The sequence below is a fragment of the Dicentrarchus labrax genome, unplaced genomic scaffold (assembly GCF_905237075.1).
Source record: "Dicentrarchus labrax unplaced genomic scaffold, dlabrax2021, whole genome shotgun sequence".
NCBI lineage: Eukaryota > Metazoa > Chordata > Actinopteri > Moronidae > Dicentrarchus > Dicentrarchus labrax.
Genome location: NW_026136702.1, coordinates 22,673,306 through 22,692,506, shown reverse-complemented (window position 1 = coordinate 22,692,506; position 19,201 = coordinate 22,673,306). Strand labels below are relative to the sequence as shown.

Here is a 19,201-nt window from a genome sequence, read left to right as displayed (position 1 = left end):
AAAGGTTCCCTGACATTTAATTCCAAATGATTTGTGCCCTCAAATGGTTTTGTTTAAAGGAGCAAATATGACTTAATGAATTACATGATTTGATAGCAATAGTTAATTATATATATAAGCAGTATTAGCAAAAAAATATACTTAAATTATCAAAAGTAAAGTACTCATGATGCAGGGTACTGTCAGCGTTATACTATTATATTATGGGATCTTTGTTATTGATGTGTTAATATGTAAACTGTGCTTTGATGTTAAGTCAAGGTGGAGCAAATTTTAGACAGATATATATTTCATATACTTTTGGTAGTTTAACACTTTTTATTTTGTATGTGAAATCTTAATGTGTGAAATAACTATAGCTCCTCTAAATAACTGTAGTGAAGTGAAAAGTACCATATTTCTCTCTGAAATGTATACGTAAATGTAGAATCAAACAAATCAAATAAGTTTATTTGTATAGCCCTTACAATAGCGAAAGGTACCCAAAGTGCTTTACAACAGAGCCATGAAACAGTACATAACACATATATAACATACAAATACAATTTAAAGTGCGCAGCACGCAGGGTATTAAAAGCCTTAGAAATGCAAGAAAGGACAGATAAAAGAGTACACCTAAGAGACAGTACTGTCCTATTCAGAATTAAAAGCTAATCTAAAAAGTGGGTCTAAGCTTCGATTAAAAAGGCCGAGATCAGTAGTGGTACGAATGTCAGGGGGCAGTTTGTTCCACAGTCTAAGAGCAGCGACGGCAAAAGAACGATCGCCCCACTGTTTAAGTCGGACCTAGGGACTTCTAACAGAAGTATAAAGTAGAAGTACAAAGTAGCATAAAATGGAAATACTCAAGTGAAATAACTCAACTTAAGTACAGTATTTGAATAAATGCATAGTTACTTTCCACCACTGTATATCAGTACATTGTAAGTTAACTGACTCCAGCCTAGATGCTTTTATTTTGAAGGAAACGCTGACTGACTTCCGGCTTTTTGTGGCTCAATGTGTCTGATTTGACGCATTTTGTGAAGTGAAGACTACGCCCCCTTTCACTGCCAGCACAACACTGAGTTTACACCCCCCTGCACACCTAAATCTGAGTTGTGAGTGTCATCCTGGCAGGAAGGACTATTTCCAGATTGAATTTAAAGGGTTGGGAGAACACAGGCTGCAGTGGGCATAGGTCAGTTAATAGTCCTACTGTGACTCAATGCAGCTGTGAGTCTCCTTTTTAGTCATGTGGGCTTCAGGGTTCATACACCATGTCAGTCAAGGGCTGACGAAGGCCTGGTAACACTTAGCTGCAATGAGAACATTTTCAACATTGTTTTCCTCTTAATAGTCTACAGATGTGTTTGATATTGAGAATGCTGTCATATTATTTTGGTAGGGTTAATAAATAAGAAAAAGTAACACAATATATTTTTGGTTATTTGGATGACCTTTAATTTGCAACTGCATCCTTTATCAAGTAAAACCAAAAAATAAAACACATCAGATGGTCGGAATGGTTTTTCATGTGGATCTGTGGTTCCCAACCTTTTTGCGTTTTTTACTAACTTTGTCATGTACAGGATTTCCTCAAGAACCCAACAATCGGAAAAAAGTCAAAGTCAAAATACCAGTAAACATAATTTTGTGAAAAAGAAATAGTTTGTTTTCTCTCTATTCCTTCAATCATCTCACTGCTACCTCTCTGCGGGTCCCACTCACTGATGTAAGTTTCTCTCTCTCTCTCTCTCTCTCTGTGTGTGTGTGTGTGTGTGTGTGTGGGTGTGTGTGTGTGTGTGTGTGTGTGTGTGTGTGTGTGTGAGCTTGGAGCCAACAACAACACAGACAGCTGCAGTCTTGGTCCAACTGAAGTTTATTCTGAACATTGAAAGACAACAACGTACATCATCTTCTACAGTGATAATTAACAGCAGGCTGTCTCTATCGCCCCCGTGGCGCTCATATATTAACTCTCAGATAGCAGTAGTATTATACACAACCTGGAAGGTAGACAGTAAGAACGGGTTCAAACTGGATTAGGTTAGTTTCAGTACAGCGTGGAGAGGGGGTGGGGGGTTATCATCATTCATCATCATCATCATCACCTTCATCAGCTTCAGTCTGGGGAAACACAAACATTCGCTCACACCGTCCTCCACGGTCACGCTGCTGCAACTGGCTGAGCCGCGCTGACTTCTGATTGGACAGTGGCTGGTCACTAAGGTAACTATTGGTTGTCTCAGTGGTAATTCAGTAACCGTGGCTTTAAATTAAGATTGCTAACTACATTTACTGACTGGCCAAGTGGCTAGCTAACTAGCATATCTACAACTCTGCTGAGCGGACAAACTGTCCGACTGGCTCACGCAGCGGCCATTTTGAATACTCAGGGCGGGAAAGAAGATCAATGCTGCCTTTAAAGTAACTCCTGAGTTTGTGTTTTCGACAAAGGAATTCGAGTAAATGATATGCTTCAAAAAGTGGTTACATTTTTGACAATAAACTGAAAACAAACAAAACTTGTTTTCCTTTCAAAAGTAGTGAACTGTTGTTTTTTTATGCCAAAGAACAAGATAATAACACACAATTACGCTCCACTATTTAAAAAAAATGGTAATTTTGGCACCTACGCATGAAAAAGCTAACGCAACCACGTACAGGCACCAGCAGTACGCGGCAGCTGTGACAGCGATACAAACATTTATTATTTAAATACTCCCCGTTCTTAACAAAAGTGTATCTCAAAAACTGCCGGAGGAATTATCTCACATTTCAATGAAGTCAAATATTTGGACCTACAGTAAACTGCCGCGGTCCAGCCTATAGCAGGCTATAGCTAACTAGCTAGCCAAGTTCCTTGCTAACTTTAAGCAGTCATTGTAGCTGATGTTCTCAACAGTGATAGATAATATTACAGCTGTTGAGTTTTATGTGCTAAAGCAAAAACTAGCTTTAAAGGATAGGGCTGATGATAATCTGTAGTTTCTTGTACACAACAAATCCCACAAAAAGACTAAAACCAACTATGAATTGATCGTACTAACAGTATTGAATCACAGACAGACTTCCATTATTGTCCAAAAACTATTAAAAACACAGAAGCCATCACCAGGAACAGCCATTACCCACTAGAACACCAATGTGGATTAATCCCCAACAAATGCACAATTTAATCCTGTTTAATGTGTGCTTAAAATGACCAAGTGTTTTAGAAAATGAATGAGTCATTTAAAAGAAAGACACTATATATTTGTGAGATTTACACCCTCAGTAGGAACCAGTGAGCTTGGAGTCCAGTGCCACAGAAGAGAAGCTGGAAAGCACTGAGAGATCACACATGTTGGTTTTAGTCTTTTGTGTTGACAGTGAGAAAAATAAAGAATAACACCAGCCTTCAAGTTTCCTACTTTGACTATGACTATTCAAAATGGCCGCTATGTGACATCAGTCGTGTCCTGCTCTGCTCTAATATCAGCGACAGTGTGTGTGTTTTTAAAAGTGCTGGGAGTGCCGACACACAGTAAAATTACTTTTACACTGAGCCTCCTCAGGGTTAGAGAGTGGAAATGATCTAAAAGGCTGTTCCTATTAAATGCATGTCTGTCGTACCTAGCATGTACGAGGGGCCCCTATCCAGCTCTGGGCCCCCTGATTCTTTCAGGGTTTTCCTCCCCTGCATAGTGACGGCCACTGTGACAGCTCCGCACAGCAGCAACATAACAACCGAGGTTAGATGTGTGACAAAAATCTCCTAAAACTATGACCCCCGTGTGCATCCAACATACATTTTATTTTTTTTTAAATTAAGACATTCCTCTTTACAGTACCTCAATTTAAATTAGCTGTCACACCTCTTCCCCGGCTGCCTTAGTTTCACCCATTTTATTCTCACTATTATTATAATGGGTGCACGTGAAAGGGACATCTTGGCATGTCTGTAATTTATTTACACTGGACACTTGTCATACACCGGGGTAAAATCTTTCTATATTTTCAGTGTATTAGCATCGTTAGCATTTCTCATTTAACCTGTACATATTTATCTCTTTCTGAGATAATGTGGCAAGTGTTCAGTGAAGGTCAAAAGAGCAAAAATTCAAAACGGCAAGATCCCTTCACAAGCAGTACCTCAACGCTGAAAGCCCGAACACTTCATCTTAAGACTCCGAGAGTTGTAAGACTTAAAAAAGAGAAGAAAATGTACACTGAACCGTACCTTTCAGTAGCCTGTCCACTTTGACACTCATACAGTCATTCTCACACACACACACACACACACACACACACACACACACACACACACACACACACACACACACACACACACACACACACACACAGGGGTTGGTTGGGACTAAGGAGGGCTGGGATTGTCACTGGAGTGTCTGTGAGACTGTCTGATGAAGCAGAGGAAAAGAAAACAGTAAAGACCCGGCTGATCTCCAAGAGGACTGGACTGAACCAGATTGGACAAAAAAAACAAACTGGACCAGACTGAAGGAGGACAGAAGTAGACTGGACTGGACTGGAATAGAAACAGGCCATGGATTTTCATTCCTTGGTAATACAACATCAGGTCCACTATAAGAGCTGCTGGTTAAAGGGGGTGTTTGTCTTTAAAATCTCCCACCACAGATCTGCTTTTTAAGACCAGTAAAACAAAGTACTAAGATTTATGTAAGACATTTTTAGCTTGGAAAGTACATCTGAAGAGTTTAAGAGGTTCAGTGATTTATCAGAACCTGCAGACATCCGGTTTTAGGTTGAATATTAATCTAAGAAAACTGATATGTGGTCTGAAACGGAGATAATAAGCTCTTTATTTACAGTTTCCACTCAAACAAATGTAGTGGAAAATAATTAAAACTGCTCAAATGGATTCACTCTGTGCTGACTGGTTACAACTGTTTGTAACCCTTTTCCTCCTGCTGCTGCTCCTCCTGACACAGTGAATCCAGGGCTTCTCTAACCACTAAATATTCACTTTCCCTCAGCTGAGAGTACCGCCCTCCTTAAACATAAACAGCCTGTAAGCAGTAAGGAACTGAACCAGGACAAACCAAGAAAATCCAGTCCAGTCTAATTCAGTCCGACTGTCGGGTCCAAACCATATCTCTTTGTTCCTTTTCAGTCCAGTGAGGTCCTGTTCAGGTATTACGGTTCCTCAAACAGCTGGAGGTCCAGCCTGACCACGATCTCTCCTGTGGGAACCTCGTGGAGCAGCAACCGCTTCGTGATTGGTCCTTTAGAGCCCTGGTCCTTCTTTATTTCAGCCAACCGGATCTCTGTCCTGCCCAGGAAGTCTGCGATGAAATTGTAAAATAAATGAACGTATCCCATCTGGAGAACAAACAGATGATCTGAAAGAAAGTCTTTGATTATTACTGACCGTCAGGGGAGAACTGGTCTCGTTCAAACACAGTGACACAGAGGACGTCCTGTTCCAGGTCCTTAATAAAAAACTGACAATTGGAGTTCCACTTCGGATTCAACGTGTCCTACAGAGAGGGAACGGGAAGAGAAGAGCAGCAAAATGAATGCTCTGATGCACAAAAAGAGATGTGTATTATAACTTGTAAATAACTTCAGTATGTGCAATAGATGGATCAATACAGAACTAAAGAGTCAAAACAATAGCGTCCTATGTCCTTTCCCCAACTCTTTCTCTTTCTTTATCAGGTCAGGTGAAGGAAAGATGTGAAGGAGAAGACAACCGTGGTGCTGAGAGAATCCGACTGCATTTAAACAAGGCTTTATTTATTTATTTGTTATTCCTAACACAAGATCATATGCACGATGACAGACTCAATGCTGTACAACTCAAGGTTTCCTGTCCAAAACAGAACATACCTGTAATGTTTTTGTGATATGGCACTGCGAACCCATGGTTACCTCACAGTATGGGTTACTTTTTCCTGGAAATACAGACAAACAGATATTATCTTCTGAGAACAACACTGCTAATATAACCCCTGTTCTCTGAATGACGAGAAACAACTTGTTCTGCCTCATACGGACACATTATTATTTTAGCTTGGACCAAATTTAGGATTTGACACCTTTAGGTTTCCTCAGTAGAATCTATGTCACACTACAGGTCCAAATATAGAGTATTTATATTTTTAGTAAATGGTTAAAGTGACTGTTAGCGTTATTAGTGTTCAACATTACACTGAATGAGCATTCATTTGACCATAAGGTGCTAACAGCGCTAATAAGAAATTTTTAGTTTAGCAGGGAAAATAATTAAAAACTTGAATTCATTTCATATGTTTTTTAGTAAAGATAGAGACTGTACGTCAACAAATAACTGGCTTTTGCAAATTTGAGTAAGAGGAGTGTGTTCGTACCATGGGAGCGACAGGGTTTGAGCTCAATTCCCTCCACAATGTTGACCATCAGTCTACCGATCCCTGTAGCCCTCTGAGAACGCACTGAGACAAAGAGACAGACAAGTGAGTTGCTGCTGAGTATCAAACAGTTTGATAGTGGCAAATCAGTTTGACTATTGAAATGTCTTTCTACAGCCTTCAACAGAACAATGAGGATGGAGGAAAGAAAAGCAATACCTAGATACGCCTTCTCTCTCTTCTTCTTCTCTGTCTCAATGAAGAGTTCTGAAGCTGCTTTAATTTTCTGAACCCACGCCGTCCTGCATAAACGCGCGACACACACACACACACACACAAAGAAACACATGCTTTCTACAGTAACTGCAGACATTTTGAGACCAGACGTAACACATCACACAGGTCTAAAAGTACTGTTAGGAATAATGGCCAAATCTGAGAAATAAGGTTCTTCTTCCATTCTCCTACTTCTTAAGCTAAATAAACTATTTTAAAAGTTTTTTTTTTGTCTTAGGACATTAATTAGCTATGTAAAGATATAGTGGAGTCATGGTGTGTCACTCCCTCTTCCTGTATTGCTATCACAGCCTCTCTGTGGTTTGTTTCCATAGCTGGTCTGCTCCGTGTGCGGCTGAGTAGAGCGACTGAAGCTGCTGTTTTTATCATCTACATTAGAGATTCATTCCAACCAGCCGGAGCTGGTGATAGAACAGTGGAATGACTGAGTTTTATTTTGTTTCTGTCCACTTTGAATGAAGTTACAATGTAAGCTATGGAGTCAGGTGGCAATAGCAATATCAAGTTCTATCTCTGTAGGGATCCTTTCTATAATGTTGCCGTTAGTTTGACGGGCACATTTGTCCCCAAGGATTAGCATTAGCTTATGTTGCGGCCATTGGAGCCCTTTCAGAGTTTAGTTCAACCAAACCAGTGTTAGTGGTTGTTGGAAAAACTAACAAAGACCGTTTTGGTGAGTTTTAGTTTATTTCTGTCCCATTGTTTAGGTCTGAGATGCTGGTGCGACATCCAGTTGCAATAAAATGCAACATTTTCATTAATGTTAGTCCAGACATCAGATATAATAGTAAAACACTGACAGGGACCATATTTCTGCAAAATGACTATTTTTACTTTTGACACTTTAAGTTCATTTTGCTGATAATACATACATAGAGTATTCAGTATTCACAGTGTGGTATTAGTCCTTTTACTTAAATAATGATCTGAAAAGTCCTTCCACCACTGCATGTGCTGCACATGTGTGTTTATATTACCTTTCATTGATACTCTCAGCTCTGAGTGTGTAAACTCTGTCTATGTGAGAGATGTGGAACAGAGGTTCATCTCCTGACGGGTCTGTTGGCAGCTTCACTAACACTTCATTTAAGAAGATTGGCTGAAAGAGACAGGAGACAAGCTCAGTTATTAGTCTATTCTACATACATTCTACTTCAAATACTGTTCATGTATCTGCAGGTTTCCAGAATCTAAAATCTTTTCAACATCTTAACAAAGTTGGAAACAATATTTCTGATTGAATATTGCCATTACAAGTTTTGAAACAATAAATGCAAAGTATGACAGACAAAAGAAAAAAATACTGTCAAACAACATTATTATTAAATAAACATTTGTTTTTAAATTTTAGAGCCAAACTTCTATGACTTATTTAAAATTTAAAAATAGTCCACCACTCAGTTTCAGGTTGGACCCTGCGGGTTCCTAAAAGTTACAGTTTTACTTCAGGAGTTAAGGATCCTGTAGAAGCAGCAGTAGAGTGTGGGGATGAATGCACATCTGTGTGAGTGTGTGTGTGTGTGTCGTCTTACCGTCTTGTACATGCGGTACTGCAGGTGTGTTTTCGAAGAGAAGACTTTGTCGGAGCCTGACGAGCCCAGAGGTTTGGTCACCTGTGAGAGAGACAAAAAGGAAGTTGGATTTAGAAACAGGAAGCGCGAACTGAGCAATAGAAACACACGGAGTCAGCGAGACAGCCCGAGGAACGGCAGGCTCACCTGTGTCAGCAGCAGGAAGTCATTGAACAGGAAGCCGTAGAGCTCCTTGCTGCTCTTGGCTTTAAACAACTTCCCGCTGTGGAGGAACTTCCTGGGACCCAGACAGTTGGTGACGGAGTTAAACACCAGTTGCTGAAGGACAGACAGGGACAGGTGAGTGTAAGCCGAGAGAACCTGCTGGTTGTCTGGATTCTTCATGTTTAATTATGTTGAAGTTTGTCGGATGAGATCAGATTAACTGCTGTCAGTGTGTAGCTGGTGTGTAGTGCAGCTTGTTGGTTGTGTGAGTGTGTGAATGAGTGTGTGTGAGTGTGTTGCAGTTACCTCAGAAAGGCCTTCACACTGGACGTGAGCCTGAATCCACTCCAGACGATCTGAGTTCTCCTTCTCCCTGACGCCCTCATTCACCTAAACACACACACACACACACACACACACACACACACACACACACACACACACACACACACACACACACACACACACACACACACACACACACACACACACACACACATTGAGTCAATTTGACTTTTACCTACATACACTCAGATAATCACAAATCCAAAGTAACCAAGAGCTGGGGGCTAAAAGCTCCCAACAATAGAGCAAAAAAAGTAAACAGAGTCACACTGGAATAAATAATAAGGGATATAAAGACTACTGCACTGTTAAGGAAAGAAAGAACATTTGTTCTCAACCCAGTTGTCCAGTCAGCACTGTAATTGGGAAGTTACAAATATTTGTAAGATGTTTTTAAAGTTAACCAAGATGATGAATGATGGTCCAAATGTGACTTTGTGCCTCTGTATCCACATCGATATTTAACCACATCGCAATGTATAAAACCTCTTCAAGCCCACCGGGTCGCCCGCTTCAGTTCTAAGCTGCTTAGATCGGCTACAGAAATATAAATGTTTAAACTTTTGACAAAATGAACAAATTACAGCCTGGTCAGTTAATTGAAGTTTTAGTTTTATTAAGTTACTTTAAAAAAGTTGCTTGTGTGTGTGTGTGTGTGTGTGTGTGTGTGTGTGTGTGTGTGTGTGTGTGTGTGTGTTCACCTGCGAGCACAGCTCCTCTGCTTTCTCCAGAGCAGCTTTCAGGTGGCTGTGGTCTGGATGCGACTCTGGAGTATTTTCTATGATCTATAATCAATAGACAAAAGAACAAAAGAAGAATATGATGGAAGTGCATCGGTGGTGGTTTGAAGTCCTCATCCATCCCTCTGAATGCGAGTCAGACGTGTTTGTGTGCCGTACATACGTTCTTGATAATGAGCGGGTAGCGTGTGACTCTCTGCATGGGTTTGAGCAGGAAGCTGGACAGAGGCATTCCCTTACACCTGGGATCCATGGCTAACCTCTGACAGACAGACAGACAGACAGCATGAGTTACCAAACACACTGGGGATTAAAGGGTAAAATGCTGCAACTGGTACACATACACTGTGTGTGTGTGTGTGTAGAGAGTGTACTTAATACCTTCAGGAAGTCTTTGATCTCTGGGTTATCGTCGGTTTTCTGCTGAATCAGCGTGGCTCCGTTCAGCTGACACGAACAGAATCTGAACACAGAATCAGAAAACATTTACACTAAACGTTTATAGGCTGTTTATTATAGAGGTTATTATAGTGAACTAAAACTAAACTACAAACCAGAACTGGGCCTGAAAAACCTTTTAGTGACTTCAGTGAAAGGTCCAGTGTATAGGATTTATTGGGGGTATTTGTCAGGGGCAAGATTGATATTACAATTATTTCATGTTCTAATTAAAAAAGACTAAATCTAACACTGAAACTAATAAAAACTAAACATATATAAACTAGCGAACCCACTCTGGAAACTAACTGGAACTGAACTGAATTGAAAACTAAATAAAAATCTAAACTAATAAAAAACTGTAATCACTCTGCTGTTTACAGAAAGAACTGAACTGACTTCCTGACTGGGATTAAAAGACACCAGACAGAACCTGATGTATGGCTGCATGTGAGGCAGCTGGTTGGTCAGGATGTCACCAATCATCTTCACCGGCATCCGATCACCTGACATCTTCTTCCTCACTCTCAGAGCCCTGCGGGGGAGAGAGGGGCACCATGAGTAGAAGCCAGGTCTGCTGTGTCACTACAGGTTCACATTACTGACTGGTACTGAATGTCGGAGGTGGAAAATACTGTACTCAAGTATAATTTTGAGGTACTTTTTCATTACATGCAACTTAATACTAGACTATTAATACAAAATATGAATCAACTAATTATTATGGATTAACGGGAAAAAGAGTGTGGTTTAGTATAATAAAAGTATTTAATAGAGCCCATGTACATTTTAGTAAAAACCAGGATAAGATTATCTTTAATTTCAGTGCCAAACCTCAATGACTTTTATGTCAATTTAAAAATACGCCATTGTGTTTCAGGTCGGGCAGTGAGGGGTAAAAATAGGTTTTATTTTCCAGCTTCAAGCTTCATTCAAAGCAGCTGAACTTTGTGAGACAAAGCTGCGTTCCAGCTAATGTTATCTTTGAAATTCAAATGAAAGCAAGTGACCAGAAGCAAATGTCTACAGTGCGTGTGTTATACTGGTGTGTGTATTTCTCTTTACTTGAGCAGTTTGATGTTGCACATGATGAGCTCCTTCCAGTTGACGAAGATCATGGCCACTTCCTTCTCCGTCAGCAGCTCGCACTCCAACAGAGGCTTGTGGAAGATCTACACACACACACACACACACACACACAGAACAAATTTCACCAATATTAATCACAACACAGGCATTAGTTCATGTTGGTTTTCCAAAACTCAGTTGTTGTACTGTTGGATCGTATCTTACGGTAGATGCTTCTGGAAGTAACTGCATTTTGGCTTTAAAGTTAAAGCAGCTACAAATATGACGTAACCTCGAGAAAATGTGAACTTAAACTCTCAGATATGTTGTGAAAAAGCTTGTGTTTCCAAACCCAACAGCGTATGTTAGCTTTGTCAAAAAAGGGATAAGAGTTTTGTTTGTGCAACTGGGTGCAACCAATATTAGCTTTTAAATATATGATATCAGTACTTTAAGCCATATAAAGGCAATTCAAAGTATTTATTGTTTCCTGCTCTGTTTCATTTTTGGCATAGTAGAAAAGATTTTGAGCATCATGTGACAGTACAACTAATAAATACTGTTGGAGTAGTAGAGAAAATCTGGGATGTGCAAGAACCTCAGTAGAATATTTCAGGTAAATGACATTTCTTTTCAGATCACCTGACCTGGTGAATATGTTATGTGTTATTTGCTGTACAGAAATCAACACTATCTGTGTGTTTACCTCTGTGACGAGCTGCAGGTCGTTGACATAGTTCTCCTCGGTGACGATCAGCTCGTGGATGTATCCCTGCCTCTTCCTCTCCATGGGACTCAGCATGTCCAGCAGATGGAGGTCAGCACACCCTGAAATACACAAATCCCACATACAGCTGTCAATCAAGCATCCTGACACACGGAAGAAGTTTAAAAAAAGAACCTATTACCTGTGTTAATACGTTACCAACATAATACATACCTGAGCTCAACATACAGGCAGTGGGGCTAACAGTCTGGAGGAGTGTTTGAGTCAGTTTGTCTGTTTTTTCTGTCATTCGGATGTCCAAAATGTGTGTGAAGAGATTGAAGAGGAATGTAGATCATAAATGTATATTTACATACTGTAGTGGTTTACCTTAACAAGGAAGCTTCCTAATATGGCTCCTGTTTTGACTGTAGACAGCAGAAACACAATCTTTTTTTAGAGATATAGTCTGGATATTCGCACGCAACAGGCTTCTGAATATTTATGAAGATATTGTTTCAAGTTCTGTGCAAAACAAGAATTGAATAAGAATAAGAAAAAAAGATTGCTAGAGCCTTTTTAACCACCAACATTAAAATAAGATGTGATAATAAGGCTCTTCTGCAGTTATAGTTATTAAAAGGTTGTTATAAGCTGTAATCATTTGATTCAATGTTAATATATTAATCTAGCTTTAAGAAACTTGATATATAATTAAGTGAAAATGAACAGTATTAATGTATTTTAGGGTATTTACAGGGACATGTGTTAAGACACATACACAAATAGTCTTTTTAATGTCTTATGTTTCTGCCAAAAATATATAATTTCCACATTAAAACTCATTTACTCCTGCTGTCTCATTATAAACTCTGAATATGCAAATGTTGCTCATTTCTTAACTATTGCTGCTGGACACAAGGTGTCTCCTACTTCACTGTAAAGTCCATTCTCAGTGGATGTGCATTGGTAGCTTCTTTTCCATCACACTGTACAAGTTGCATACTGGACCAGAACTGACTTCCTAACTATTTATAATGTCACAAATCCTGCTGGTAGGCCCGCCCCTTAAAATCAGCAGATGAATGTGAAAACATAATTTTTTTTTTTTACAACAGGCGTAAAATTCAATGTTTTATTTACAAAAGCCAGTTAAACAGGAAGCTTCCTTATGGTACCGTGTACTAGTCTGTGTAAGAGAGTGTGATTGTGTGTGTATGAGAGAGAGTAACGAGGCTAGTCGACTGCAGTCTGTCTCAGAGCGTTTAATCATCAGGACCAATCAGATTCACTGCTTCATCAAAATCTCCACCAATAAAACCTCAGGACATTTTTACTACCAATGCTATGCTAACATTCTGTACATTTCATTCATTCATTCAAGTATCCTTTTCATTCCTTTGTGTATCCATCTGACCATTCACGTCCATAAAATTGCTCATTCATGCTTTATTTTTTTCACTCAGTCACTCATTCATTCATGCGCGCACCAGACCCAAATGCAGTCTGGTTACATTTGGCCTGGCTGTTAATCCATTCATCCATTCATCAGGGATGCTATTTCTATCTGTATGAAGCACCAACCATTACCATTCATTAGATTAAGTATAGATCATACAGAGCTTTTAACTGTTTAAACAAACCGGACTAGACCAGAGCCGTGCTTCAGAGCAGATTTGTGCAAAGTGTGTGTGTGTTAAAAATGGTAAAAGACGTTAAAAGTTTCGAGCTTGCACCATGACATCATTTAGTGTGTGCTGCTTCCACCTACAGCACAGCGCGTCCCCAAATGATTCCAAGTTAATGCTAACAGGGACAGAAATGGCCGCAGACAGGAGCGTTAGCATGTAGTAACAGGCAGAGATACATCATTAATATCCATCCATCTGGTGTGCAGCATGGCTCTGGTCTAGGCGGGTCTTTGTTCTAACCTAAAATACTCCCTCTGACTATGAGAAGTCTCGACCATCGGTTACCAAACTGACAAAAGCTCCCTCTCTGGCCCTGAAAACCAGGATCTGTTAAAAACCTGCTCATATTTTCAGTCCTGTAGGGAACCACAACCAGTGACCCAAATTTGGGCCTCGAACCTCAGTTTGTTGAAGAACCGATGGTCTTTGACTTATCACCCAATCAGAGAGCTTCACCTCAAATACTGACACACTGAGGAGCCAATGGGATCCAAGCAGGTTAATAATAATAATAATAACAATAACAACTCTATTGCTTGTTGTATAAAAAGTTGCGTAGTTCAATAATCATTTCATTCACGGTTTGTGTTTCTGAGGGTAAACAATATAATCACAATACTGTCATCTGGATAAACAAAAACAACAACAACAAAAAAAAAACAATACAAATCTGATATGGCAACCACTATAATACTAGTCTGTTGCTATGGAAACAAATTGAAAGGCGGTCCTGTTGCTGGGGGAAATGGAAAAGATACATCGGACATGTACGTCACCATGGTAACTGTTAATATACAGTATATATATTATTTTAAAGTGAGGCTATGCTGTTTGTTTCTGTTTCTCTACCACTCAGTTTGTGAGTCTGTCACACACAGTAGAAATCAGTGAATCAGTAAATCAGTAATGTGATATGATAAAATATGATATATGATGTTTTAACTCGGAACAGCGCTAAAGCTAATGACATTTAACGGAGAACAAACTGTGCTAAATGTTTCACAAGAGGCACGGAAAACTGAAGTTATGAAGTAACTTATGAAGTAATGGAGCTGGTTGTGGAAAACAGCTATAGTGATGTCTTTTCCCACGTCCCAACTCAAGAGTAGGGTCCCGCGGGTTAAACATTTCACAGGTCATTGTCTCTTACTTAATATCATGTAGGGGTGAAATGATGGTGCGTGGTTTGATACAGTAGGTTTGCAGTGCCGGGGGAAACAAAAAGCCAACTTAAAATCGGCCTTTTTGTGCATGAAGTCTGGTGAGGATGAGCTAAAACCACTTCTACTTTCAAAAGGTGCATCACAGTGTGGAAAATTCAAGGAGGTAAAGCTCAAATTACTTAAAGATATCACTGGTGTGTGAAATTGAGCCACAACTTAAAAACAGCTGAGCTATTTAAAGGAACAGTGTCATCTTGGTGAAAATGCGTATTCACTTTGTTACGGAGTGAGATCAATACCACTCTCATGTCCTGTCCATTAAACAATGATGTTGGCTGGGCATAAAAGCCGGAAGCATGGAGACACAGCTCACCTGTAAAGCTAACTAACACGTTGGATCTTGTTTGTTTAATCTGTGCACAAACAGAAAGGCGAAAACAACAAGTTGACGCTTTAAGAGGAGTTCTGTTTGCTTTAGAGGTGTTTTAGGCGTAATTTGAGGCTAGCCATTTCCAACAAACTAACTGACAAATATGAGAGTGGTATTCATTTTCTCATTTAACTCTCAGCAAGAAAGCAACCGAGCGCATTTCTAAAAATGTTCAAATATTCCTTTAACTGGAATGATTCAAAGATCTGACCGCGGCCATGAGCAGGTTGTTTTGTGCCAAATCGTTCCACCCCTACATATTTAGTACCTAATCTGTCTGAGTGTCATGTCAATGTCCATCATCCTGGCCTAGCCCTGGACAGTGTGACAGCATCTCATCATCATAGCAACAGACAAAACAATAAACATGTAAACAAAAACAACAACAACAACAGAACATAAAACGGATCATTTGAAGTTAATACATATTCAGAATGTTAAACTACTACGGCTAAAAACATTATCATTGTGTCTGAGAGTGTGTGTGTGTGTGTGTGTGTGTGTGTGTGTGTGTGTGTGTGTGTGTGTGTGTGTATAAACTCTCTGTACCATGTTGCATTTTGTGTGTGCGTGTAATTTGGTTAGCTAGTACGCTAAGCAGTTAGAGCATGGCTTTCCATTTTAGCCCCGAGCTACGGGCTGAGTCCCATTCCAGCTGCTCGCTCCCTTCTACGCCTCCTTGCCTCTTTCCCTGGCAGAGAAAGACAGGAGGAGAAACTAACTGGAAAACCGTAGAAGGGAGCGGCACCCTGGGTTGAAACTTAGCACTGAACTGCTGTGGAACGCATCTCAATACTGCCTCATTTCCTCTCCTCTCCATTACTTCATCACCTTTTGAGGGGGGGGAAGAAGAAAGGAGGAGAAGGAGCAGGAGGAGGGAGGAGTCTTTGGCATTGAGGGGAGAAGAGGTGAAGCGAAGAGAGGAGAGGAGACATTAACATTGAGACTTGTCCTCCTGCAGATAGTGGGTCTTTCTGTGAAGCTGTGGGAGGGGAGGGGTTAGTGAGGGGATGGGGGGAGCCAGCGCTTTTGACTGACAGGTGAATGAAGCTGCTGAACCAATGGGAGCAAGGTTAAAGAATAAAAAAAAATAAAAAAATACAAAATCAAAAAAAAAAAAAACCAAAAAAAAACAGGAGGGAGGGGGTAAGCTGAGCTACTGATTTTAATGACAGAATCTCCCATAAAGCCACAAAATGACCCACTATCCACTTCACCACGCTAGGATAGGGCTGTGTGTGTGTGTGCATATACTGTTAATGTGTGTGTGGATATGTGTGTGAGTGAGTGAGTGAGTGTGTGTGTTGAGTGTATACAGTCACTGTGATCCAGTCAAAACATGTTCATCAGTCCAATCTGGGGGAAAGGAGCTCAATAGTCTCTGCTTCAATCTCCTCCTCTCCTCTCCTCCTTTCTTCCTTCCCTCCTTATCTAGACACTTTCCGACTGATACAACAGAAAGAGCAGAAGAAAAGAAAAGATGGAGGAGAAGAAAAGAGGAAAGTTTGGGAGGAGAGCAGAGGAGTCCTGACTATTGATCTCCCTCCTGTTGAGCAGTGCTGTTTGGAGCCAGAGCCTTAGATAAACAGAGTTTGGCCAAGTCCAGTCAGAGCCATGCATAGACAGAAGTTCTCGCCACCACTGGGCGTTTAAACGTTACAGTCTGTCTGTCTTTCTGTCTGTCTGTCTGTCTGTCTCTCTGGCTTCTATTGGTGGAGAGTCGCCATTTCCGGGTCATGTGACCTCTTGCTGCTGTCCCATTGGTTGAGTGGCCTAGTGGGTCTCTTTGAGGGCTTTGAGGAGAGGGGGGTTCTGGGTAATGATATGATCCTAGAGAGAGGACGACAACAACAACATCAACAAAAACAACTAAACAAAACAACAACAACAACAACAACCAATCGGGTGCTAGGTGGGTGGAGCGTGCAGCAAGACAGAGAGTGTGGAGGTGTGGCCTAACCTAGCATAGAAATAGAGGATCTAGAGCGAGCAGCACAACCGCAGGCAATATGACAGAGCTTCTGTTTGCTTAAGAATTTAAAATATTTGTGTATGTAGCAATCATTTAGACTTTAGACCAACTGATTTTTGAGGCCGATACAATATTACAATTTGGGATAAACTAGCTGATATTATTATGAATGTACAAATGGTTGGTTAAAACGCCTTAAAATTTTGTTTTTAAAGAACTGTGACACTGAACACAACATTTTGTAGCTGAAAAATAAACTTGCAGTGCATTTATGTGGCTAAAATATATACTAGTTTTTTTAAACAGGTGCTCACTTATCTTTGCCATTTCAGTGCTGCAAGGTCTTCTTTCCAATTGCTTGGTATACAGTTTACTGTGATGAGCAAATATCAACCCAAACAGTGGCAGTAAATGTTACTGTTGCACTGTGTATAATTTAGATACACTGGCACGACGTCTGAATGCAGCTCTTCCAGTTCACTGTGGCTGCTGTTCTTTGCAACATATTAATCTGCCAACACAATATGTCACAGTGTGTGTGGACTAATGATGAGTCAGGAGGAGGTCAGGGTGACCCATTTTGTTTTTCTACACAACACATCTGCTTTTAAGACGGGAACAGATTATTTGAGTGAAAATATTATTTAAATTTATTTAATTAAGAACTCTATTCATTAATGAAATACCCAAATTACTATTTCATTAAAACTTTCAATGAGGAGAAGGATGAATTTTGTATTTTAGCTTTCATCATTGCCACTGTTTATGTTGGAGCCTGACGATATATTGGTCGATCAATATTAGCTTTTTGCAGACAATCGATATTGGCATCCTATAATATATAATGCAGAAATAAAATGCCTTTTCATTCCAGTACTATATCGGCCACCATATTGGTAATTTTTACCCTGTAAAATCGGTATTGTCCTCAAAAAACCTTGAATTTATGTTTTTTTTGTTTTTTGATCTAACCTTTAACGGTTTGTAGTTAAGCCAATGTGGCTGAAATCAGTATCTCTAAGAATACCTCTTTCTTTATTAATGGATATGTTTCAGTGTTTCATTACATCAAACTCTTCGTCCATGTGAAACCAGAACTTCTCTAACTATCTTTGTTAGTTTTTCATTATAGCTTTTAATTATTAATTTTGTAAAGCATGATATCATTTTATCCTCACTGAAAGTAAATAAATACAAATATTGATTTTTGCAGACCTGAACCTTGGTCACCTCTGGTTCATCGGGTGCTCATATATCCGAGTTTGTATGTTTTAAAATCATATAATTGGTTTTATAATTTTTTCAAATAAAATTTTTATTGTACAAAGACACATTTTGGCTCAGTAGTGTTCAGCGCAGGTTGACTGCCCACGTCTCTTTGCTCAGCTCTAGAAACTCTAAGTCTATGGTGGAACATGCTGAAGGAACACATGCAGGAAGAGGGGAAACACTTTTACACTAATGCGCGCAAATATACACACACATGCATGCGCATACACACCATACAAACACACACCAACACCACCCAGAGGTGTTGCATGACTGGGAGGTTTTCAAAGAGGCCCAAAGGAGTGTCAAGGTGAAAGGTCAAAGGTCAAACCAATCCAGGGGTCAAACACTGAGAGAGGGACAGCATCTCCACATCTGGCTCTGGGGTGTGTGTGTGTGTGTGTGTGTGTGTGTGTGTGTGTGTGTGTGTGTGTGTGTGTGTGTGAGAGGGAGAGAGAGTGTTTCACTGTGTAAGTGTGACTGTGTGTGAGTGTTACATTACTTTGTACATTAGAGGATGTTGATTTTAGTAAACTGTTAATGTGTTTTGTGATTCACGTGAGATTACGAGTATTTGCGAGTACTCACACTGCGTGCTCGGGTCAGTATCCGTGGTGAGTTTGACGTAGTTGCTGGGAAACAGACCCTCCCTTCCGTTGAGCTCGCCTTTCCACCAATCGCAGTCGTCCTTGTTGAGCACTGTGATCACCTGACCCTTCTGGAAGGCCAGCTCGTCATCGTTCTGGGCCACGTAGTCGTACATGCCGATCACCTGACACACAGCTTCAGGACCAGAGAAAGACATGATGGACAGGATGTCAACATTTTCAGCTTCAAGGTCACTTGTGACAGTTACAGAGACAATTTGCTCCTTTATTAAGAACTGTTCTTCTGTTGGCCACGTCTTTTCTACCAACCTACACACCAGAATCATGTTGGTTTTACACAGATAGCGCAGATGTATTCACTCATCTGTGAACCTATAAAGCTTTCATTTTAGTTCATTTG

At 40.1% G+C, this 19,201-nt stretch overlaps 1 protein-coding gene across 5 annotated transcripts in view; it reads right to left on the bottom strand.

The window, feature by feature from the left end:
* Positions 1 to 1,843: 1,843 nt before the first annotated feature.
* Positions 1,844 to 19,201, bottom strand: part of itsn1 (intersectin 1 (SH3 domain protein)) — a 44,548-nt gene continuing 27,190 nt past the window's right edge. For all 5 annotated transcript variants that reach the window (XM_051418512.1, XM_051418520.1, XM_051418537.1 and 2 more), the window contains 16 exons: positions 18,782 to 18,976; positions 11,669 to 11,790; positions 10,960 to 11,066; positions 10,328 to 10,429; positions 9,838 to 9,919; positions 9,620 to 9,718; positions 9,418 to 9,501; positions 8,678 to 8,761; positions 8,354 to 8,485; positions 8,168 to 8,248; positions 7,613 to 7,734; positions 6,558 to 6,640; positions 6,339 to 6,422; positions 5,839 to 5,903; positions 5,378 to 5,486; positions 1,844 to 5,291 (listed from right to left, as the gene is read on the bottom strand). In XM_051418512.1, the coding sequence (XP_051274472.1) occupies positions 5,143 to 5,291; positions 5,378 to 5,486; positions 5,839 to 5,903; positions 6,339 to 6,422; positions 6,558 to 6,640; positions 7,613 to 7,734; positions 8,168 to 8,248; positions 8,354 to 8,485; positions 8,678 to 8,761; positions 9,418 to 9,501; positions 9,620 to 9,718; positions 9,838 to 9,919; positions 10,328 to 10,429; positions 10,960 to 11,066; positions 11,669 to 11,790; positions 18,782 to 18,976 (1,700 nt within the window). In that variant the 3' untranslated portion in view covers positions 1,844 to 5,142. The remainder of the gene's footprint in view (positions 5,292 to 5,377; positions 5,487 to 5,838; positions 5,904 to 6,338; positions 6,423 to 6,557; positions 6,641 to 7,612; positions 7,735 to 8,167; positions 8,249 to 8,353; positions 8,486 to 8,677; positions 8,762 to 9,417; positions 9,502 to 9,619; positions 9,719 to 9,837; positions 9,920 to 10,327; positions 10,430 to 10,959; positions 11,067 to 11,668; positions 11,791 to 18,781; positions 18,977 to 19,201) is intronic.